This window comes from Terrapene carolina, unplaced genomic scaffold (assembly GCF_002925995.2).
Source record: "Terrapene carolina triunguis isolate 2854851 unplaced genomic scaffold, T_m_triunguis-2.0 Scaffold180, whole genome shotgun sequence".
Lineage (NCBI taxonomy): Eukaryota > Metazoa > Chordata > Testudines > Emydidae > Terrapene > Terrapene triunguis.
Genome location: NW_020664531.1, coordinates 4,095,709 through 4,117,311, shown reverse-complemented (window position 1 = coordinate 4,117,311; position 21,603 = coordinate 4,095,709). Strand labels below are relative to the sequence as shown.

Below are 21,603 nucleotides of genomic sequence, written 5' to 3'. Positions count from 1 at the left end.
TTTTGAGTGTATTTGAGCTATAATGGTGGTTCTAAGCAGTTAAAATAACTTGGTATATAAGGAATCTCTTGAGGGTACACAGTGCACTTAAAATCACACTTGTTGCTGCTTTTACCTTCTGTGTGGGACTTTCGGTCTTCCTGTGCTTCCTGCTCAGCTGATGGTGTGAATTAATGCAAAAACAAATCCACAAGGGGCTTTAAAGGATAAGTTAGTACCTGAACCTTGGTATTCACTTAAAGACTTCCAACTTGAAAATTAATCAGTTCAAATTGGGGCAGGCACAGAACCTCTCTCTAAACTGTATGTGGGGGCAACTTAATTGCCCTGAGTGACATTCAGCTAAGTTAGTCCAAGTTAAAGGTGTGTATTTAAAGTGTATTAGTTAAACTACACCTGTGTGGAGGCTGTTAAGCCTGAATTAAGGTTACTTTAGTTCTTACCTTACAACTTTTTCCCTTTGGAAGTGAATTAAATATGGAACAGTCTTTCACTCTGACCTAGTGCTTTAGGGCAGTGGCTCTCAACTTTTCCAGACTACCGTACCCCTTTCAGGAGTCTAATTTGTCTTGCATACCCCCAAGTTGCACCTCACTTAAAAACTATTTGCTCACAAAATCATAATAAGTCTCTCAGTACACTATTACTGAAAAATTGCTTACTTTCTCAATTATAAATCAAATCAATTGGAATAAATATTATACTTCTATTTCAGTGTGTAATATATAAACAAGTCATTGTTTCTATTGACTTCACTAGTGCTTTTTATGTAGCCTGTTGTAAAACTAGGCAAATGTCTAGATGAGTTGATGTACTCCCAGGGGCATGAGAACCACTGTTTTAGGGTATACTAGAGCCCATTGGCCTCTGCATACTAATACCTGCAAGTCTGAACTGGATTGATTTAAATTGGCTTGTTTTTTTATAATAGTCCTACCTGATCCTGGCTGATTTACTACTGCACAGCCATCAAGTTTGCCAAAACAAAATACCTTTGAAAACAGGGCAGCACACATTATGGAACTCAGCTGTACATAGAGAACTGATTGAAAGTTTGCAAGGGAACCGTTTTCCACTGGAAAATGCTGATTTGATTAAATCTAAATATATTGATCTTGTCAGTAACTTCCTACAAAAGTTGACATTTCACTAAGGTTCAAAATGAAACCTTTAAGGAAGGTCAAAACCAACTATTGTCAGTATATTATATTTTATTCTGTCCTTTAATTCCCAGATTCATCCTCCTTCAGTTGCAATAGCTGCTATTGCCAACCAGACATGCCAAACCTGGGGGGGGGGGGACCAAAAAAAGGGGGGGTGTTTTCGTGTAGCTTTTTTTTTTTTTTTCTGGCTCCGGGCAAGCAAGGGCAGGGAGAGCGTCAGGGGTGCGCAGCAGGCCTGTCCCAGACTGCACCCTGGGGGATCTAGGCAGAGTGTTGGGGTTCTTAGGGATTGACTTGTTTTGAAATGGGAGTAGCTTGATTTTTGGTTTAGTGTGAAAGTCAGGGTGCTTATTTACCATGGGAAAGTTGGCATCTGTGGTACCAACCCTTGGCATGAGTTGTCCACTTTTAGTGCACAACAGCTGCCAGAGCCGTATCACTCAAAATTGCAGAGAAGGGCGAGTATAAACTTTCACAAAGTAGATGAGCTCAGTATATGAATTTTACTGCAAGAAGTTACACGCTGTGTATTCTAGTCATATGCCAGATGGGAGCACAGTTCTCAAACCACAGTTTATAGCCCACAGTGATCTTTTGTGTATTAGTGACCTTGATTACACACCTCTGCCATATAAACCTCTCTGACAGACAGCCACCACGGTGGCGTTCCCAAACTGGTGCTATTAACTTCGAGAAGGTAAGTGCTGCAATGGCAGCAGTACCCGTGGTATTCCCTCCTGCTGAAGTAATGCAGCAACGCATTATCCTAGGGCTAGACAAACTACTCTACAAGTTGTCTAATGTTAACTTCCATGGGTCTCTGGCTGACTGCTGGAACGACTATTTTTCAAAGCTCCAGCAGAAACCAAGAATTAATCGATATCGCATTACTGAAAAAAGGCTCAGGAAAAACAGCAGGCCTGCAGCCTACAGATCTGTTACCACTCTGTACCCTTATCAGTACTTCGGGAGGTCCGGCAGAAATGGATAATTGCTGATCTGTTAATTTGGGTTCTCTACAGGGCATTTCAGAAAGTGGCTGTAAATCCATCTGCTAGCTCACTTTAACCAGATTTTTTTCTTCTGCTTCCATTTGTTGGTCCAGAGCCCTCCTATCCCTTTGTCTACCCTTGTGTAAAAACTACATGACCAATTTATCGGAACACAGTTGATCTACACAGGCTGCAGTTTGAACAAGGAGCTTGGTAAGCCATAGCAGAACAATTGCACTTTGAACTAAGCCACCCCACTGCTCTGTATGCTGAGTTTTCAAAGTGTGTTCACAGTAACCATTTCTGGCATTGTAAACATTTTCTCCCCCCTCCATTTCTAGTTTTCCATTGGAAGGAGGACTAAAGTGCTGACTGTTCTGCAGAAACATTTTTGAATAAGCCTAACCCAAAACAACCACCACATACTTCCACTCCATGGCTTGCACACAAATCAGTGTGTCAAAAATGCAACACTTTAAAAAATAACCAGAGACAACATTCCTCAACTACAAATGGCATTCAGCACTTTCACAGCAGGGTTTGTATTACTGTAAGGGCAGACTGCAGTGTGTTGACATAGGCTTAGTAGCAGCATGTACACACTCAGACAGAGATGGTTGTGACACAAGATGGTTTTTAAAGCCTTTAGCTCACTTGTAACAACAGCTCCGTACAATTCAATATGGTATAGTCATTTTTGCCACTCTTTCTTCATCTGACAAATTTTTGTTAAGCCTTCACTATGGCAAAGCAGCAGTGCTTTTGACAAAGCAAAACCAGAACAGTTTTATCCCCACTAAATGCTTCAAGTCTAGAAGACGCAGAGTTGCTAAGACAATCTCCTCACACATCGTTGTTAGCCACCTTTCTTCACTTCCCATAATAAACACTGTGAAGCAATGGGTATTGCTAAGAAAACGAAGGTTTAATGCTATGGTGTCTCTGCATTGCCGAGTGCAGAAGGTGCACCCGAAAAATCAAGATGGAGCTTCTGCTCACACTGAGGACTTGGAAACACATACTAAGAGCAAAAATTTATTTTCCATTTGTAGAGATAGTGAGTACAGAACTCCCACCATTAGGAAACAAGGTTTTGGCTTCCACAGCCAGGAGATTATGTAAGTTTAAAGAAACAATGCTGTAGATGTTAGAGCTAGAGTCCACTTATTCCAATATGAAAAAAAGATTTAGCTAAATGTTACCAACACACATGCCCAGATTCAAAACTAAAGCATTTATTCCCATTAAGTACCTAATTTAATAATAGTTTTGTCTGTAGGAATGTGCATCCAAAATGTATTACCCCACTATTCATAAAAGTGACATGATTAAACTTGGCCAAAAAATATTACCTGACAGCATAAGTAGATGAGTTTAAGTTCTGTTATATCCATTTTGAGAGAAATTCTGAAATTCAAATGCCAAAACATTGTTGCACATCTTCCAAGTATCTGCTATTTATCTTGAAAATTCAGTGTACACCTCTCCCCAAAAAGCCACAGCTACAGAATGATTTTTCAATCTAGTGATGTGTTTTGCTTGAATCACAGGGAAAGGAAAGAAAGCAAAACTAACAAATTATTGTAGCTTTCATAATCATTATACCTTTTATTTACATTTAGAAAGTAGTGAAACTTAAAACAATAAAACCAAATGCAACTTGTACAGAAATCTTTTAATTTTTTTTATTTATCACATTAAAAAATGAAACACACTATACAAATGGTTTTTCATAGCAGATTACACATAGGTCCATTCAGACTCGCTCTCAAAGTGCTGCCGACATTTCTAAGTGCTGCCTGTGGGGGCAGCTATTTATCATATAGCCAATGTATTGATTTAAATGCAGTAGCATGCAACCCTCAGTGGAGAAGGGTTTGATTCCTCTCTGTTCTTAAATTAGGTTAAATGGCATTGGTGTCCATATTTACATACTTGAAATGTATCAATCCTGAGCAGTTCCGATGTAAATCTGAGACTGGCTGATGGGAGTCCTGGTCTCAGTTATTAAAAAGGGAGGTCCAAATGGCAGCAGACTGGCTGCTATGAAGTTCAGTTGTTTTCATTCTTTCCATCACATAACTATTTGCTGAGCGTCTCACACAGTCAGACAACTGCTAATAAAAATGCTAAGCCAAGTAACTGTAGGTGTCCTTCTCACCATCCACACGCTCCAAGTACTCCTTCTCAATCAGAATGTCAATGCATTTCTGTAGGGGAGACGTGGAAAGGCAAGGACTGCATTTCATAAAACAAACCCCAGGCAGGCACTTTGCAGCAGATATTTTAAAAGCAAGAAAACTTTGTTGTTGTTGTTGCTTACTATAAGCTTAACAGTTTTGGCTGCAAAGTACCATGCTGAATACATATTTCTCCTGAATACTAGCATTAAAACTATTTAGCAGGGAAATGGCATAAATAATGGACCATTTAAACTACGGCAATTTACTCTACATTCTTGACCATGCCTAGAAGAGGCCACTCACAAACACCATTCAATGGAATAAAGGTGACTTGTTATTTCTTTAATCTTTCTAAAATCAGTCCATTAACTCAGACGCTTGTTTAAAAAATTAAGATCCATTACTGCTGTTCTCACATACCTTAATTACTGGAACTCGTGGTTTGAATCTTGAGGACAGCTGGGTTAGAACTTCTCCAAGCAACTGCTGGTGTTTTAGAACCTTTCTCATTTTCATAATTCTCACAATAGCAGCCTAAATAGCAAAGTAGAAACAGACCACCTTAGGAAGATAGAATTTGCCATTCTGGATCAAGCCAGTGGTTCCCAAACATTTCAATAAGACAACCCACCAACTCCATTTTGTCTCTTTCTGAGACCCATCCAGGGTCCAAATTTGTTGGGGGCGGATGGGAGCAAAATCATAGGCTATTATCTTTCTCCTCCTCACCCAGCCAAGGACACCAACCACCCACAGCAGCACTCTCCACTGCAACCATGACCTTGTCTCAGTGCACCACAGCAGCAACTCCTGTCCCATGGGGCTGGGGCCGGCTCCTCACTGTGGGGCTTACATAGGGTTGCCAACCCTCCTGGTTTAGCCGGGAGTCTCCTGGAATCAGACCCTATCTCCCAGAGGCTACTGACGCCAAACCGGGAGATTTTAGGTGCTAAAAGTCCGGAGCACAGCAGGGCTAAGGCTCCCTGCCTAGCCTGGCCCTGCGCCGCTCTCAGAAGCAGACGGCACGTACCTGCGGCCCCTGGGGGGCAGGGGGTCTCTGCACACTACTCCCACCTCAAGTGCAGATGGGAACCGTGAGGGCAGTGTCAGCGCACGGAGACCCCTGCCCTCTCCACCTAGGAGCCGCTGCTAGAGGGGTGTGCTGGTCACTTTCAGGAGCCGCCCGAGGCAAGCGCCACCCCACGCACCCCAACCTCCTGCCCAGAACCCGCACCCAAACTCCCTCCCAGAGCCAGAGCCCAACCCCAACCCCCTGCCCCAGGCTCAGCTCACAGCCCCCTCCCACACTCCAAACCCCTCAGCCCCACCCCCCAAGCTTGCACCCCCTCCCCCAGCCCAGTGAAAGAGAGTGCGGGAGAGCAAGTGACAGAGGGAGGGTGGGGGGCTGGGGTCTTGGAGAAGGGGCAGGGCAATGGTGTTTGGGTTTGTGCGATTAGATAGTTAGCAACCATAGGATTGCAACGTAGCATATGGGGGTCACAGAGCCGCTCAGGTTTGGCCCAGCCTCTCCTCTGTCATAATAGAGGGGTGGCTGAGCCAGATTAGGGAGAGTAGCATTTCATCAGATGGCAACACCTGGAGCTGGGCCCAGTGCTACGGGACAAGAGTCACCACTGAGCAGAGGGCTCACTCTCCCCCTTGGGAGCCTCTCCTCTGCACCAGGCCCACAACTCATCTAGAACCTTCCTGTGACCCGCTGTTTGGGAAACACTGTCTTTAGAGCTTTATCATGCCTCTACCAGTGGCTTGTATCTGCTAACGAAGAGGGGGATGAAAGCATTGATCAGTATACTCAGACTCAGGCCAGATGGTACCATTGTGATCATCTAGTCTGACCTCCTGCATACCGCAGGCCACAGGACCTGACCCACCCACTCCTGTAATAGACCATAACCTCTGGCTGAGTTACTGAAGTCCTCAAATCATGATTTAAAGACTTCATGTTATAAAGAATCCACCATTTTGTCTAGTTAAACCAGCAACTGACCCATGCTCCACGCTGCAGAGGAAGGCAAACCCCCACCCCAGGTCTCTGCCAATATGACCTGGGGGAAAACTCCTTCCTGACCCCAAATATGGTGATCAATTAGATCCTGAGTATGTGGGCAAGTCCCACCAGCCAGAATTCAAAGAATTCACTGCAGTAACTCAGAGCCATTTCGTGTCCTATCTCCAGCAGTTGGGGATATTTGGTACTAGCAGTCGCAGATTGCCTACAATGGCATGTGGCTGATCTCATCATACTAACATCCAACTCACCTGAATCAGTAGTTTCCTGTCCTCCTCTATATTTTTGTGTGTAGTTTCCTGCTCCTGCTTCTGTTCAGTCTTCATTGGCACATTGATGTTTACCCTCAATTTTTTGCTGCCAGGAAAGGGAAGTTGAGTAAATAATTAGCCTAATTTCAAAAAGAAAATCTGAGTGGAAAGTTGGGAATATCTGATTACTCCTTCCATTTCCAGTTCTACAAAAAGAACCAATTCCTCCCATTTGCTCCCAACACAGCTTTTCTTACTTAGTGACAAGGAGGATAGGATAGGAGAGAAATTTCATAGTTGCCTCCTTTCCCCAAATGTGATCTTCAAATGATCTTAACTCTGATATTCTTTATTGTAAAGGCTACCTAGGCCAGATGGAATACATTTCATAGTACTCTAGGGTACACAAGCACAACTGGACACTAAATACCGTAATCCCAACAAAATGGTTAATACTACAAAGGTTTGTGATTTGTCAAAGTGATAATGAGATTTATCCATCAAACTCTCTCTCATGTGAATAGTCCCACTGAGTTTGCAGGATCAGAACACATTTGGACAAATCCTGGTACAAAAGCACACACTTAAATTGGGAGAACTGAACATTTAGATTAAGTTTTGAGTCTTCTTTTAAGTAGAAAACCAAAATAGATCTCAAATCATGGCTTTGTTTTAAAAATAACTAAGATGACAAAATATAATGTTTGAAACACAGGAATTTTGATCACAAAAGCTAAATAAAAACTACTTGTGCATTTGACTGCTAAAGGAGTACAGACTTTGAAATTTAAAAGGAACTTATATCTAAGGGAGAAAAAAGATTTACCTGCATTACTCAATTCTAAAGTTCATTTATTTTTACCATTCATATTTATTCACTATTTACATTTTACTTAGCATGGGACCCAAAACTACAACTGCATACTGATGTGTAGATCCTGGCACCCATGTGAAACCCCACTGAAGTCAATATGGGTCCATCCACACAGACACTGTTGCAGGATCAGGGCCTTAAACAGTACAACCCTGTATGTCAGTTTCACTTTCTGTCCTCACCAACTACTAGCACAATGCATATGAGAGAGAGTTTGATACTGCAGGAGAATTTACACATTAAAAACTTTAACAATAATAACTCAAAACAAAACTTCTATTCGTATTACATTTGCCTAAAAATAAAACATACAAAGCTTAAGATTTGTTCTGGGAACCAAGGATAACATTTTCAAAAGAGCCAAAGCCCTATTTTCAAGAGTCACTTGGGTATTTAGGGAACCTAAGTCTCATTGAAAGTGAGGCTTGTAAATTACTTTTGAAAGCAGAACTTTGAAAATTTACCACTTAATCTTCCTCAAGAACAAGCTGTGAACAATTTGGATTATTATTTATTTACCAGATCAACTGCAATTAGTTATCCCACAGACTTTTGGCCTCATTTGGAGTGTTGCCTCTAGTGAGAGAGAAATGGAATTGATGCTGCACTCCAATTTTATCAGCATACACATGGGACAACAGGGAATTACAACATTTAGGAGAAAAGTCAATATGTTGCTTTACTTATTACATTCTGATCCTAGTGAGGAGATAATTAATTTGTCTCACGTATAGATATTGTTGTAAATTATACATTTGTATATTTTGTGAAGATTGGTATAAATCCTGACCCAAAAAACCAATATTGCAGTTTGATATTTTTCAAATAAGCCATATTTATAAACATCCCTATGAATCCACTGCACTGTTGAAAACAGAATTTTATCAATTTAACTGTTTTAAAATTCAAACAAAAGAAGTGGTTGATTTGTAAAAAGGAGAGTATAAAAAAAGATAGTGAACATTATATTAAATAAAGCAAAACAGATGGAAATACATCCAGTGTTAAAGAACACTGAACAAGGATGATCATGTTACCTGCTGATCACATTGCTAGTTATTACCATTCCACATTTAAAATAAGTAACATTATTTCAGAACACTAGACTATAGAATGTGTAAATCTGATATGGCTACAATTACATGTAAATAAGAGGTTACTTCTAGACAAAGCATAACAATAACATCAGTGTTGCTAACACCAAATAATATAATATTTATGAATTCTCATAAGAGAGAGAATACTCAGCCCTCTAGTTTGTTTGGAACAACCCTCTAGCTCAGACACGGAAGAAAGGAAAAAGATTAAATACAAGGGAGGATTTCTAAATAAAAATTTAATTCATTTCAGTTATTTCATTTCACACAAAATGTGGTTTATTTAATAGAATGTAGATTAAGTTACATGCGCTACACTAAAAGGTTTCTTAAATAAACCATCATCATCAGTATGGAATTCATAACTGAGATTAGGCCTACCCTTCAGCTAAGCACACAAACACTACTGTGCTGTAAGTAGTTTGAGACATATAGCTATAAAAATGGCACTGAAATAACACGAGCTAACAGAAAGACACTGCAAAGAGAATCTTAGTTTTTAAGGCACTTCAGAGCTCAAAATCTCTAAATAAAGCACATTGCTCTTTTTCAGGGGCTGTTTTTAATGGCCATGCGCTTAAAACTTTGGATTTGGTGGTTTGTTTGTTTCTAAATGAATAAGACCCCTTTCAATGTAATTTATTTACTTGGCATGTGTAAGTCAGGACTAATGGCAAAAAACGCAGTGATGGCACGCCAGCCAAATGTGTCTATGTGATCAAAGTCTAACTAAATTAAATCAGATTTTACTGTGCCCCAGTGACTAGCAAGAATCAAGAGTTGAAGATGTGAGAGTATGTTTACTGACACTGCTGGTGAGTGCCATCCTGTTTGCTTTATAGACCCATTAGAGTGCTTGCTCAACCATAGCTATAGCATTGCTAAAAAGTGACACTATAAATAGCAGGAGCTTCAGAGAAACAGATTGTTACCATTTATACACAACCGGTTTATACTATTAGATTTTTCTTACTTTTTGTAACCAAGATATAGTTTTATTAAGGTATCTGGCTTCAATTCCACCTCATCCACATTTGCATTTTCATCTTCCAAAACCTACAAGAAACAAAAAATTATTATATATTTGCTAAAATGTTTTTCAATAAATTAAATATGCAAGAAAGCAAAAGAACTTACCAATAACTTTGACTTCAGTAAGATCTGTAGAACTTGTGCCAAGATATCCTACAAGTTACAGGAGAAATTATCAATGCCAACTTAAAATATATTTTTCTTTCAAATGTCCAATGAATTTTGACATTGAGTTATAACAAAATAATTGAAAGGTCCTGCATGCACTGGAACTATTCAAATTTCATTTTACATAGCTACAAAAATACGAACTGCAGGCAGAATTAAAAATCACCAATAGGTACAGAAAAATTGCAAAAGTACAACATGTCGAACATTCAGACAGTGAATTAACGATTGAGAAATACCACAAAAGCTTATGTGAAATATTAAAAACTTTTCATTTTAGAGGATTAAAGACAAAGAATTCCACTTTAGCATGAACCCAATAGTAGATTTTCCCCTTTCTTGTGCCAGACTACTCTGAGGTTCCTCAAATAGGCCAATTGCAAAGAACAGTTCTTTCCAATTACCCCTTTAATGATCCTTTCCCCACTAAATGGTGCTGACATGCAGGAAAGCATCTATCTAAAGACTATTAAATTTATGCTGAGTAAGAACTCAGAAAGTGCACCATGGCAGATGTCTGAATATTTTTCAGGCCTTATCTACACTGGGGCTTTTTTTCGATTACAAACACTGGAGGCCAGTCCCTGAGGAAGCCGCACCAGTGTATATCTCCAGTATAGACATGGAAGCTGCTATTTTCCCTGCTGAAAGTGAACCCAGTTTGAAGCAGGTGGACGCTCCATCCATGCAAATAGCAGCTTTGTCTGTTTACAACTATGGGTTTCCACTGAGTGCAGCTACATTGGTGACTGACAATGTCCATAACAGAGGAAATTCCCCAATGTGGACAACCTATGTTTGAATTTTCTATGAAGCATCCAAAACTCTAATTTGTATTCACAGATTTATTCTCTCTTTGGCAGGTCACTTAAGTTTGCTGACCACGGATAATTTGATTTCCCCCCCGACATGCCTTAGAAGACCTTATGTGAGCCTATTCAAAAGAGAGACACCTGGTTTTTAACAGTTGAGGTACAGAGTCTGCTTTTGAAGAAACAGTAGGGAATTGCCTCTCCAAGTAAAACACTTAGCCAATGCATCTATATTCTCAACGTGTTCATGTTCTTAAACTTTCAGGATATAAAACAGATGGGAAATTCTAGGAACCTGATAATAAAGGGAGACCACCACCTTTCCCAAAAACAGAAGTTTTAAAACAAAAATACATGCACTAGAAAACCAATGACTAATTACAGGAGCAGAGGAGGGAGGCATAAAGTAATATAATTCTAAAGGATTCAGCATAGTGATCAATGAGAGAGTGTCTACACTTCAGGATTTGCTAGAAACCTCAGAAATAAAACCTAGAAGAGGTTATGATTACTAGAAACTGAACAGGAAGGTAAGTTGACCAACAAAGCAGCAACAACTGCTACCGCAAGAACAAAAACTAATATTTGAGTCAAACAAATCTCACCTCCTGCTCCCCTTTTCAGGACAGCAGTAAGTGTGCTGAACCCCATGAAAAGAGACTTTACATTGCAGTGGTAACATAAAACTAGTGTAATACAATACATAATTAAGACACTACCATTTTTATCTGAGTACTGTCAGTCAGCTGTTGAACAGTATAGGCATCTTCTGTGTTGTATTGTAGTAGGATTGCCATCTGGAATGTCGATGCCTTCCAGACCCCAAAAAAAGAAAAGAAAAAGGCCAAATATAAAATCTAAGTGAAAATACAAACAACTTGAATGGGTATTTGAACTTGACTGCCTTGGAAAATTCACCAATCATGAACACGAATACACAGACACACAAACACTCCCCCACCCAAACTAAATTGAAACCTTGATGAAGCCTGATAGATTAAACAGTTATGGCTAGGCAAAAAAAAGGTTCATAATACTCAATTTGAAGGATTCATCACTTTAAAAAAGTGAATATGCAAAGTACGATACTTTTAAATGATCCTTCGTATCCAAGTCTACCATTTCTTCTCTGCTATTAAACAGCATTCAAATGGATGTTTAAGCAAAAATCTAGTTCTCAAAGATGTACTATTTTTTAAAAATGGGAGCTAGGGACTGTACTATAGTTATTTTTGGAAAGATTTTGAGTAAATTTTCCTCTATGCCTAAATATAATGAGAAAGCAAATAGGCATAATGTTTGCAGCAAAACCAAAACCAGTGAGACATATTCATGCCTTCAGATATGTCTACACAACACTAACTTGAATGAGAGTTGTACGTGTGAACGATAATTGAGAGCTGAGAAAGTAGGCTCACATGCTTTCAGACTACGCTCTTTAAAGAGCTTCATGGAACTGCCAATAAAACATAAGATTTGCTATTTAAAATGGAAGATAAATCTTCACGCCCGGAACCTTAAATGGAATCATTATGCAATGCAGCAAGTCTCTCTGTATGATACTTCACATGTGCCCACCATTGTATTACCAACGTTCCAGTATTCTTTAAATCTAAATCCTAAGATTGTGACCAGTTGAACTACTTGCAGACAGTTCCTTCCATGTATCTCTTTTTACCCATACGTTTTCTGATTTCAAAATATTCCCCCTCAATTTGTTACCCAATTATGAGTATTTTCCATTTTATCCTTAACATAAAACCTAGACACAGACTATTGGATTTCACTACATGACATTAGAAACATTTTACATACAACTGTAGATACGACTAATTTCATCAAGGCCTATGGATAAGTGCCCTGTAGTTCAGAAACACACCTATGGTTTGTTCAAGTTTATCACCAGTAGTATTAACAATATAAATGTACATTAAATGCGTAAGTTCAATAGCCTGAGTAAGGTATTTGAGAAGGCAAAAGTCTCAATTTATTTTAGATACTCAGATAAAAGACCTGATCCGCACACAGTTATGCACACATTTAGCTTTAAAGTCAACTGGATTTCTCATGTGAGTTAAGCAGTGTTCATAAGTGTTTTTCAGAGTGGCCAGGTGCAATATACACACATTTTAGGGTCTAACACTACGACCTAGGAATCTGATTTCCCTGCAAGTGTCCAGGTACTCACGCTAGCTCTCACTGAGCTGCTGCAAGTATAAATAGCAGTGTAGCCATGACAGCACGAAAAGCAGCAGCAGAGGCACAGCTGATCCGTGCCAAGTACACACATGCCTGAAACCAATGGGCTCAACCGTGCCTCCACTGCCACTACCTATGCTACTGCAGCGACACTGCTACTGGATGAGAGCTAACATGAATATGTATACATGAGCAGGGGAATGACATCCCAAACTCGTAATGTAGACATAGCCTTAGAGAATTACAGAAATTATTAAATGAATTTAAAATGCTAACGTCAAACCCCATTATATAGCGTTTACTCACTTAGTTTCAGTGTTCAGACAAGTACAAAATAGAGCTGAACATACCCTATATTTATATTAGGCTGTTTGTGTGTTGACATAGGTAGTCACTGTTTTAATTCTGAGCAGAATCTAAGTCAGATTTAGTCCCTCCCCGAAAACCAGAAGCTTACACCATACTGAATAATTTTGGGAGAATGTGAGTACTCAGCCATTTTAAAAAGGAGTATAAAATAGGTAGTGGGGTTATAAAACTCTTAACCCACTGATCTCACTTTAAAAAAAAAAAAAATACAATTTATCTTCTTACAATGGATACCTCAGGGACTACTGGCATACCAGGATTAAGACAAGCTGGAAAGCTTCTTGAAAAAAGCAATGGAAAAACTTTTAAGGCCAGATTTTCAAAAAAGCTCAGCTCCTATTTAGGCACTAAAATGAAGTGGGAAGAATTTCCAAAAGGAGCCTTTCAAGGTTTTGAGCACTTTAAAATCTGCCTACTTTATTTTTTGTCTAAGTGGGTGCCAAACTCTTCGGAAAATCTGGACCTTAAACACTTTAAAAGGAAACTCAGTGATATGCATAATTTTTAAATGATTTTCCTTCTCACTGTTTAACCACCTCCAAAGTTTAGAGCTAAAATATATTTCCTAATTTTTTCTCCACCATTGCGCACTGATGTTTTGCTATTGTAGGGATGCTTGTGAAGGATTGACTCTTATTTTGAAGATACGTGAAGCATTTATTCTGAAACTTTTCTCCCCAATACACAGAATTACATATATATATTTTGTCTGACATATACCAAAAAATAGATCAAGTCAGGGACTTCCAACAGCAAGGTCCCTCTACATAACAGCTTGGAAGAACTCATCACAAAAATGTTTAGACTAGTCAATTATTCACTAAACCTTTCCACTAATACAAGGTTATTCTTACCTGTAATGTGTATCTATTTTTGAAACAGTTGGTAACCAGTTCCCCTTTGGATAGCTGATACAACCAGGTCAATTTTCTTCCACTATGACGACTGGCATAAAAAGCTGTAAATCTCTGATAACTGCGTTCCAACTGTATAAAAAAAATAAATAAAAAGAAAAACAACATCACTGCATTTTCACACTTCGAAGTGTATTTGAATCTACACTGTGTAAATCAATCCAGACCATGCTATGTTAACATGTCCTTTCCTAGGGGGGCCTAGATAGAAAATTTTTAAAAAAGGTTCTTCAGACTTGGATATGAGTTTCCTTTTATGATCAACTTCACTTTAAATGTCATACGGAAAGGAAAAGAAAACAGGCTTATTGTTCTTTTGTTCCTTTGCAAAGTATTAAGGAGGGCCTTAAAGGTCATTTCCTTTCCCCCCACTTCTCCTCCGCTACTCATTTGTTAAATTAGAAATTCAGGTCTTATCTAGCCTGAGGACCAGGGTGACTGGAAAAGCAGTCATCATGTCATCTCAAGAATCAACAGACTGAAAGCTGAGTAATTGAGAGGGTCAAAGTTTCTTAATAAAAACAAGAGCTTTAAAAGCATTCACCCATTTTATTTTAATGACTACTGAACGTTCTGGAGGAAGGCCATCTTGTTTAAGGATTATGAGTGCCTCATCGGTAACAAAGAAGGATTACACATCTCAGACCTCCCTCTGGGAGGTCCTCCAGCACAATCAGGAAAGACAAGACTTGACATTTCTGATACTTCGAAAATAAAAAAATAAGCAGGAAAAAAATCTTTCAGGCTTTCTTTATACACCATAAAACAAGAGAGATTAAAATCTAGGTTTTTTTATTTGAATGAATCCTTTGCAGGTCACCTTTAACAGAGGCAAAAATGTTCAAGTCATGACATTTTATGTCAGAAAATACTTGGGAGTTCATTTTAGGTCATCTTTGAGAAAAATTTAAACTGAAACTTTAGTTTATTTAATAGAAGATTTAAAAGCTTATCACCTCACCTCAGAAGGTAGAGCAAATGTGCAGGACTGCTGAAAGGGCCATGATCCAGAACTGAGAACCTGTATACTGAAATCCACTGGAAAAGAAATGTACATAGATTAACAGGCTAACAGCTCTCCCCCCTTTGGTATTACGGACCTGTCAATGTGCAGTTTGGGAGAGGCCAACTCAAAACAGGAGAGGTTTCTGTGTTGCCTGACCTGACATGGTGATGACACTAATATCAAAAGACAATGGGTAAGTATTACTATTTCTAAAACATATTGTTAAAATTAAAGACACTGTGTGAGGCAAAGATAGGGTTGAGGGGTCAAATGTGTATTTACTCAGAATCTAAGTCACAATTCCCTGACATTTGCATGCATTTAATCTCATTCATTACCCTGTTAGCTTTTATCTTCTCTTTTCGAAAAGTAATTTTTTTTTTCAAAATTAATGCATAACCATTTAACTAAAAATCTGCTACTGGCAAGAACACAAGTGGCAAATTTATGTTTGTCAATTGCTTTTGAGACTCAGAGTGCATCTATAATGGGGGAGAAAAAACAAAATGCAACAGCAAGTCTCAAGAGTTCAGGTCAACTGACTCAGGCTTGTGGGACTAACGCTACAGGGATAAAAACAGAAGTGCAGATGCAGGGGCACCGGAAAGGGAAGGTTTGAGGTGGCCATGGCTCTATCACTTTTTACTTGCCTTAAGGACGAGCAACGGGGGCAGAGATGAGTGAGTGGGGGGCAGGGCCTCAGAGGAAAGAAGCGGAGCAGGGGATGGGGCCATGGACTGGGTGCCGTTGGGTCCCCCACTTTTAGGGAGCTTCCAGTGCTCCTGTGTAGACGTTCTCATTCAGGTTAGAGCCCAGGCACTGAGACCCAGCAAGGAGGTGTGGATCTCAGAGCCCGGGCTCCAGAACTAGTGGGAACGTATACATTGCTATTTTTAGCCCTGTTGACCTGAGGTCTGAGACTTTTTTGTGCAGCGCAGAAAGACTCTGAGACGCAAGGCAGAAGTGAATACATTATGTATTATAAAATAAAATTATATAAAACCTGAAGTAGGCCTTGCACAACATGGAATGTAATTAAGTAAAAACCAAGTGCTAACTCTATCTTGAAGCATTCCATTTCAAGAAGAAACTGAAATCAGAGACCTCTGAATCTAAAAGCAACAGGCCTAATTACTGAGCTAGAGGAGGACCTGTCGTTTTTCAGTACTATTCCTACAAGTCTCCCTGTTTAAGCAATGATTTTGGTCAAAGGAAAAAACATTTAACAAAAACACCAGGCTTCGCTTTTAGCAGAGGAGGATACACTATGTTGAATCCTCTCTCTGTAACAGCTAACCCCACTGTGATCTGTAAAACAAAAAGGAACCTGTTCAGATCAGGAGGCATGAGGTGCTGTTTGAAGACAGTGAACAGACCCAAAAAAAGTCTATCCAAGCTGAAGTTTTAATAACTCTAGCTTTCAGTGGCATGCTACATGAATCAAATACGTCCCTCATTCAACACTTGGTCATTTCCCCTTGTATCTCTATAATTAAGGGAAGGTGCAGCTAATTTAACAATAACTCAGCTTTTAAGAGAAAGGTTATATTAAATTTAATACTTACAATCTAATGGTTCTGAATTTGTCAGGTGCTTTTTAAATTGCTCGTTCAAGTCCTTGCTTACACCAATGTCTTGGAACATCCTCTGAAGTTTAGAGGTGTACTCAAAACCACAAGCTTGCTGTAATTAAAGAGCACAGCTTTGTCTGAAAGACCATGTATTTTGACACGGGGAGAACAAACAGAACAAGAAAAGTAGGGTTTTTCTGATTGGAATCAATTTTGCTAGAGGAATATATGACAAACCATTTCCTGCATGTCCAAAAATCACTCGGAAAGTTCTGAACCCATTTAGACAAGTCATGTTATTTTAACTGCTTTTTCTGTAGCTGTTCTGCCACCAAAAATGTGAGATCAACATTTTAAAAATTAAAATAAATCAGCCAGGAAACACTGTCATGAAAATTTACCAGTCTCAACATCTGGTCTATTTGCTAGCCCTTTATAACAACTATGAGAATGAAAAAGTTACTGACATTTTATTCCCCCTTCAAAAAAACTGCATACAAGTAAGGTTTGGCAAGATTGTTGTAAACAGCAGCACAGTTACGCAAAAAAATTATGAACTCAGCTGTATTGATAAATGATTATTTCACTTATCGCCGATGTCAAATTGCAACACAAAAAAAATCAACTGTTCTTAAGGTAGCATTCAGGGTTATTGAAAAAAGTGGCAGATTGGGGAGCTGTTTCAGCAGTTGTTTGCTTCGATAGCAGGCCCGCTTAAAGATCTCATTCCAAAGCAAGACATACTGACTGCAAATCCAAGGGGTCAAAAGACTTGTGAAATTTAAGTTTTGTATTTTTCTGATCAAATATTAAAAAGTGCACATATGCATTGTGTGTGGAAAGTAACAGTGCCTCCCTAGCCAGTGCTAAGAAAGGGAAGACTTACCTTGAGTTTAGAGATCATGCTTGCTTCAGCATCATCACTAGCACTGTTCTGGTGTACCAGTCTCTTTGCCAGCATTTTAGCATAGAATTTTTGAAACACATCTTTGTCTTCAATGTACTTGAATACAACCATCTGGAAAAGCCAAAAAACCTTTTTACAAAAGGAACACACCGGAAAATTTGTATCAAATCCAATTTTTAACTTCATTAAAAGTGTCATACATTTTAGCGTCATAATTATTTTTGAAATGTAAATACAGTCTTTTTTTACATGTTAACCTTTGAAATAGTTCAGAAGAGATAAAATGGTTTTACACCATAATACACATTAAAGGGAATGTCGATTCTGTTCAGCTTTCTGAGGTATACTATTGATTGAATTAAGTCTTCTTCAAAAAACAAAAAAAAGGACTTTTGGCATTTTAAAAAAAATGTTACCAAAAGCTTTAAGCAATGAAATACACAGAATAAAAGTGTTGATTGCACATGACCTGCAACCTCCTGTGATGACCTTAAAATTATTATGAAATTTAAAAGTTTATGTAGAAGAAAACTCTATTTAAGAATCTTACCACTTGATTGAGTGTATCTTCTAGCTCTGCTTCTTCTGGATTCTTTGAGCTGCAGTCAAAGAAGTGCATTACTGAGCAAATTTATTATTCATAACTTATGAATACCGTTACATTCTAGATTCATGACTTGTGAACTATCAGAGGGGTAGCCGTGTTAGTCTGAATCTGTAAAAAGCAACAGAGGGTCCTGTGGCACCTTTAAGACTAACAGAAGTATTGGGAGCATAAGCTTTCGTGGGTAAGAACCTCACTTCTTCAGATGCAAGAAGTGCATCTGAAGAAGAGAGGTTCTTACCCACGAAAACTTATGCTCCCAATACTTCTGTTAGTCTTAAAGGTGCCACAGGACCCTCTGTTGACTTGTGAACTGAAACTTAAGTCCAATATGGGATTTTCTTTGGAAAACAAAGTTTTTCAAGCATGTTCCTATTCAACTTTTTATATAGACTATTCAAGCAATTATTACTGCATTATCTTTTTTGCTTGAATTAAGTGTCTAACAACGTAAATATATTTCTATAGATGCAATGTGTAATTTCACTTCACAACTATGATAATTGTAATGTTTTAAACAAAAAAACCCTAGAAAACTAATTTTTATCTTTCCCTGTAAGACATACCTTTTCTTTAGCAAGGAGTCACAATATCGTGCCAGCAACTCTGGAGATTTACTGGATGACTGAGCCATTTTTGTCACTGCATTATTATTTATAAATCGACCACAAGCCTGCAAATTACACAAGGAAGTCAAAGTTTTGGAAATCCCCCTAAATCAGAGAGATCTAATGGTTACCACAGACATTAAACATACATTACCTTATCTAGTGCAGCCACAAAGCCAGCATCATTGTTGAAGGCAGACATGACTAGAGCATTATATTTCTTATGGACATCCAACACTGTCTGTACATACATTTTTGGATCCTGAAAGAAAACACAGCCCGTTGCTTGCAATGAAACTTGTTCAACTTTCTGCACGTTTCTCCAAACAATGCAGTTGACCAATGTCTTCTTAAGCAGGTTTATAGAGTGAAAGTTTACACACCCAAAAAAAGTCATTACTACTGTAACAGATATGTAACTTGCTCAGAGTTGATTTATATATACTTGGGCATGTTGAATGTACGAGCATGGCTGCTGCATAAAGTATAAAGGGAAAAGCAATGATCTATTCAACCCCGTGCTATGCAAGTGTCCAACAAGGACATGTTTTGAAGACATAAGTTTAATTAAAACCAGACCTAATAGTTTGTTGTTCAATCAACCACAACACGGCAATTTCTAGAAGAAACCATGCAATTAGTTTTTCCAATAATAAGAACTTACTTTTGAATACTTTACTAGAATGCAAATTATCATTCAAATTCCCAACAAAGTAAGCCAAGATAGAAGCTAACAAAAAATGTTCCCCCTTGAACAATTACAAATACCGCAAGAAGGTTCAGAATCAAGACAGTAAGAAACATTTAAGGCAAGAATCTCAGGAGCACATGCAAGACAAAAATTGAGTCTCCTGATCACAACATGACATATCTGAAGATGCTAAATGTCACAAGAGTACTGATGAGGTAAGGAAAGAAAAGTAGCTGTATATAGGTGTCGGGAGAAGTATGTTCAGGGAAGTAGGCATGATGGTTCCCAAGGGAATGCAATGGAGCTGGTGGCTCTTAGGAGGATAGGGAGACAGGTGCAAGGAATTTGTGGAGGGAAAGCAGCAGAGAGGAGGAATGCAATGGTTTTTTCACTTTATCACCTGCTAGAAAGTCAACCACTTTGCTTAAAACACACAACTCTTTAGCTGTAGCTTCCAGAATCCTCACGTAACTTGAAGCCATCAGTTTATTTTTTTAAGAGGTCATTTTGAAAACCAGATATGATTTTGCTTTTGAAGTCAAACTCAGTTTTGTTTTGGTTTTTTTCTTTTCATTAAGAGACTATACTCTGCTCTCCCTAACCTCCCTTTCCTCTCCATAAAATTAAAATGCCTTCAAGTATATGAAAAATAATACATCTGATGACCTGCAATGTGTGTGTTTAAAGTAAGGCCGTCGATTAATCGCAATTAACTCACGCGATTAACTAAAAAAAAATTAATCGCGATTAATCGCAGTTTTAATCACACCATTAAACAATAGAATACCAATTGAAATTTATTAAGTATTTTGGATATTTTTCTACATTTTCATGTCTACATTGTATTCTGTGTTGTAATTGAAATTAAAGTGTATATTTTTATTACAAATATTTGCACTGTAAAAATTATAAAAAGTAGTATTTTTCTATTCACCTCATACAAGTACTGTAGTGCAATCTCTGTCGTGAAAGTGCAATTTACAAATGCAGATTTTTTTTTTTTTTTTTTTTTAAACTTAACTGCACTCAAAAACAAACAAAACAATGTAAAATGTCAGAGCCTACAAGTCCATTCAGTCCTACTTCTTGTATCACTAGGACAAACAAATTTGCTTATATTTACAGGAGATAATGATGTCCTCTTCTTATTTACAATGTCACCAGAAAGTGAGAACAGGCAATTGCATGGCACTTTTGTAGCTGGCATTTCGAGGTATTTACGTGCCAGATATGCTGAACATTCATATGCCCCTTCATGCTTCGGCCACCATTCCAAAGGACATGCTTCCATGCTGATGACGCTCGTTAAAAAAATAATGCGTTAATTACATTTGTGACTGAACTCCTTGGGGGAGAGCTCTATGTCCCCTGCTCTGTTTTACCCACATTCTGCCACATATTTCATGTAATAGCAGTCTCAGACGATGACCCAGTACATGTTGTTTTAAGAACAATTTCACTGCAGATTTGACAAAACGCAAAGAAGGTACCAATGTGAGATTTCTAAAGACAGCTACAGCACTCGACCCAAGATTTAAGAATCTGAAGTGCCTTCCAAAATCTGAGAGGGACGAGGTATGGAACATGATTTCAGAAGTTTTAAAAGAGCAACACTCTGATGGGGAAACTACAGAACCCGAACCACCAAAAAAGAAAGCCAGCCTTCTGCTGGTGGCATTTGACTCAGATGATGAAAACGGACATGCGTTGGTGCACAATGCTTTGGATTGTTATCGAGCAGAACCCTTCATCAGCATGGACGCATGTCCCCTGGAATGGTGGTTGAAGCATGACGGGACATATGAATCTTTAGCGCATCTGGCACGTAAATATCTTGCGATGCCGGCTAAAACAGTGCCATGTGAACACCTGTTCTCACTTTCATGTGACATTGTAAACAAGAAGAGGGCAGCATTATCTCCTGCAAATGTAAACAAACTTGTTTGTCTGAGCGATTTGCTGAACAAGAAGTAGGACTGAGTGGACTTGCAGACTCTAAAATTTTACATTGTTTTATTTTTGAATGCAGGTTTTTTTGGTACATAATTCTACATTTGTAAGTTCAACTTTCATGATAAAGAGATTGCACTACAGTACTTGTATTAGGTGAACTGAAATACCTTTTTTTTTTTT

General features: G+C 38.6%; 1 protein-coding gene across 1 annotated transcript in view; it reads right to left on the bottom strand.

Moving 5' to 3' along the window:
• Nucleotides 1-3,766: 3,766 nt before the first annotated feature.
• The window catches only part of LOC112113481 (cullin-1), an 81,463-nt gene continuing 63,626 nt past the window's right edge, over nucleotides 3,767-21,603 (bottom strand). The window contains exons 10-22 of the mRNA XM_024209773.3: nucleotides 18,934-19,041; nucleotides 18,738-18,844; nucleotides 18,118-18,166; nucleotides 17,547-17,678; nucleotides 16,655-16,772; nucleotides 15,045-15,121; nucleotides 14,024-14,155; nucleotides 11,321-11,413; nucleotides 9,727-9,774; nucleotides 9,563-9,645; nucleotides 6,619-6,724; nucleotides 4,759-4,872; nucleotides 3,767-4,365 (exon numbers count right to left, since the gene is read on the bottom strand). Coding sequence (XP_024065541.1) covers nucleotides 4,285-4,365; nucleotides 4,759-4,872; nucleotides 6,619-6,724; nucleotides 9,563-9,645; nucleotides 9,727-9,774; nucleotides 11,321-11,413; nucleotides 14,024-14,155; nucleotides 15,045-15,121; nucleotides 16,655-16,772; nucleotides 17,547-17,678; nucleotides 18,118-18,166; nucleotides 18,738-18,844; nucleotides 18,934-19,041 — 1,248 coding nt within the window. The 3' untranslated portion in view covers nucleotides 3,767-4,284. The remainder of the gene's footprint in view (nucleotides 4,366-4,758; nucleotides 4,873-6,618; nucleotides 6,725-9,562; nucleotides 9,646-9,726; nucleotides 9,775-11,320; nucleotides 11,414-14,023; nucleotides 14,156-15,044; nucleotides 15,122-16,654; nucleotides 16,773-17,546; nucleotides 17,679-18,117; nucleotides 18,167-18,737; nucleotides 18,845-18,933; nucleotides 19,042-21,603) is intronic.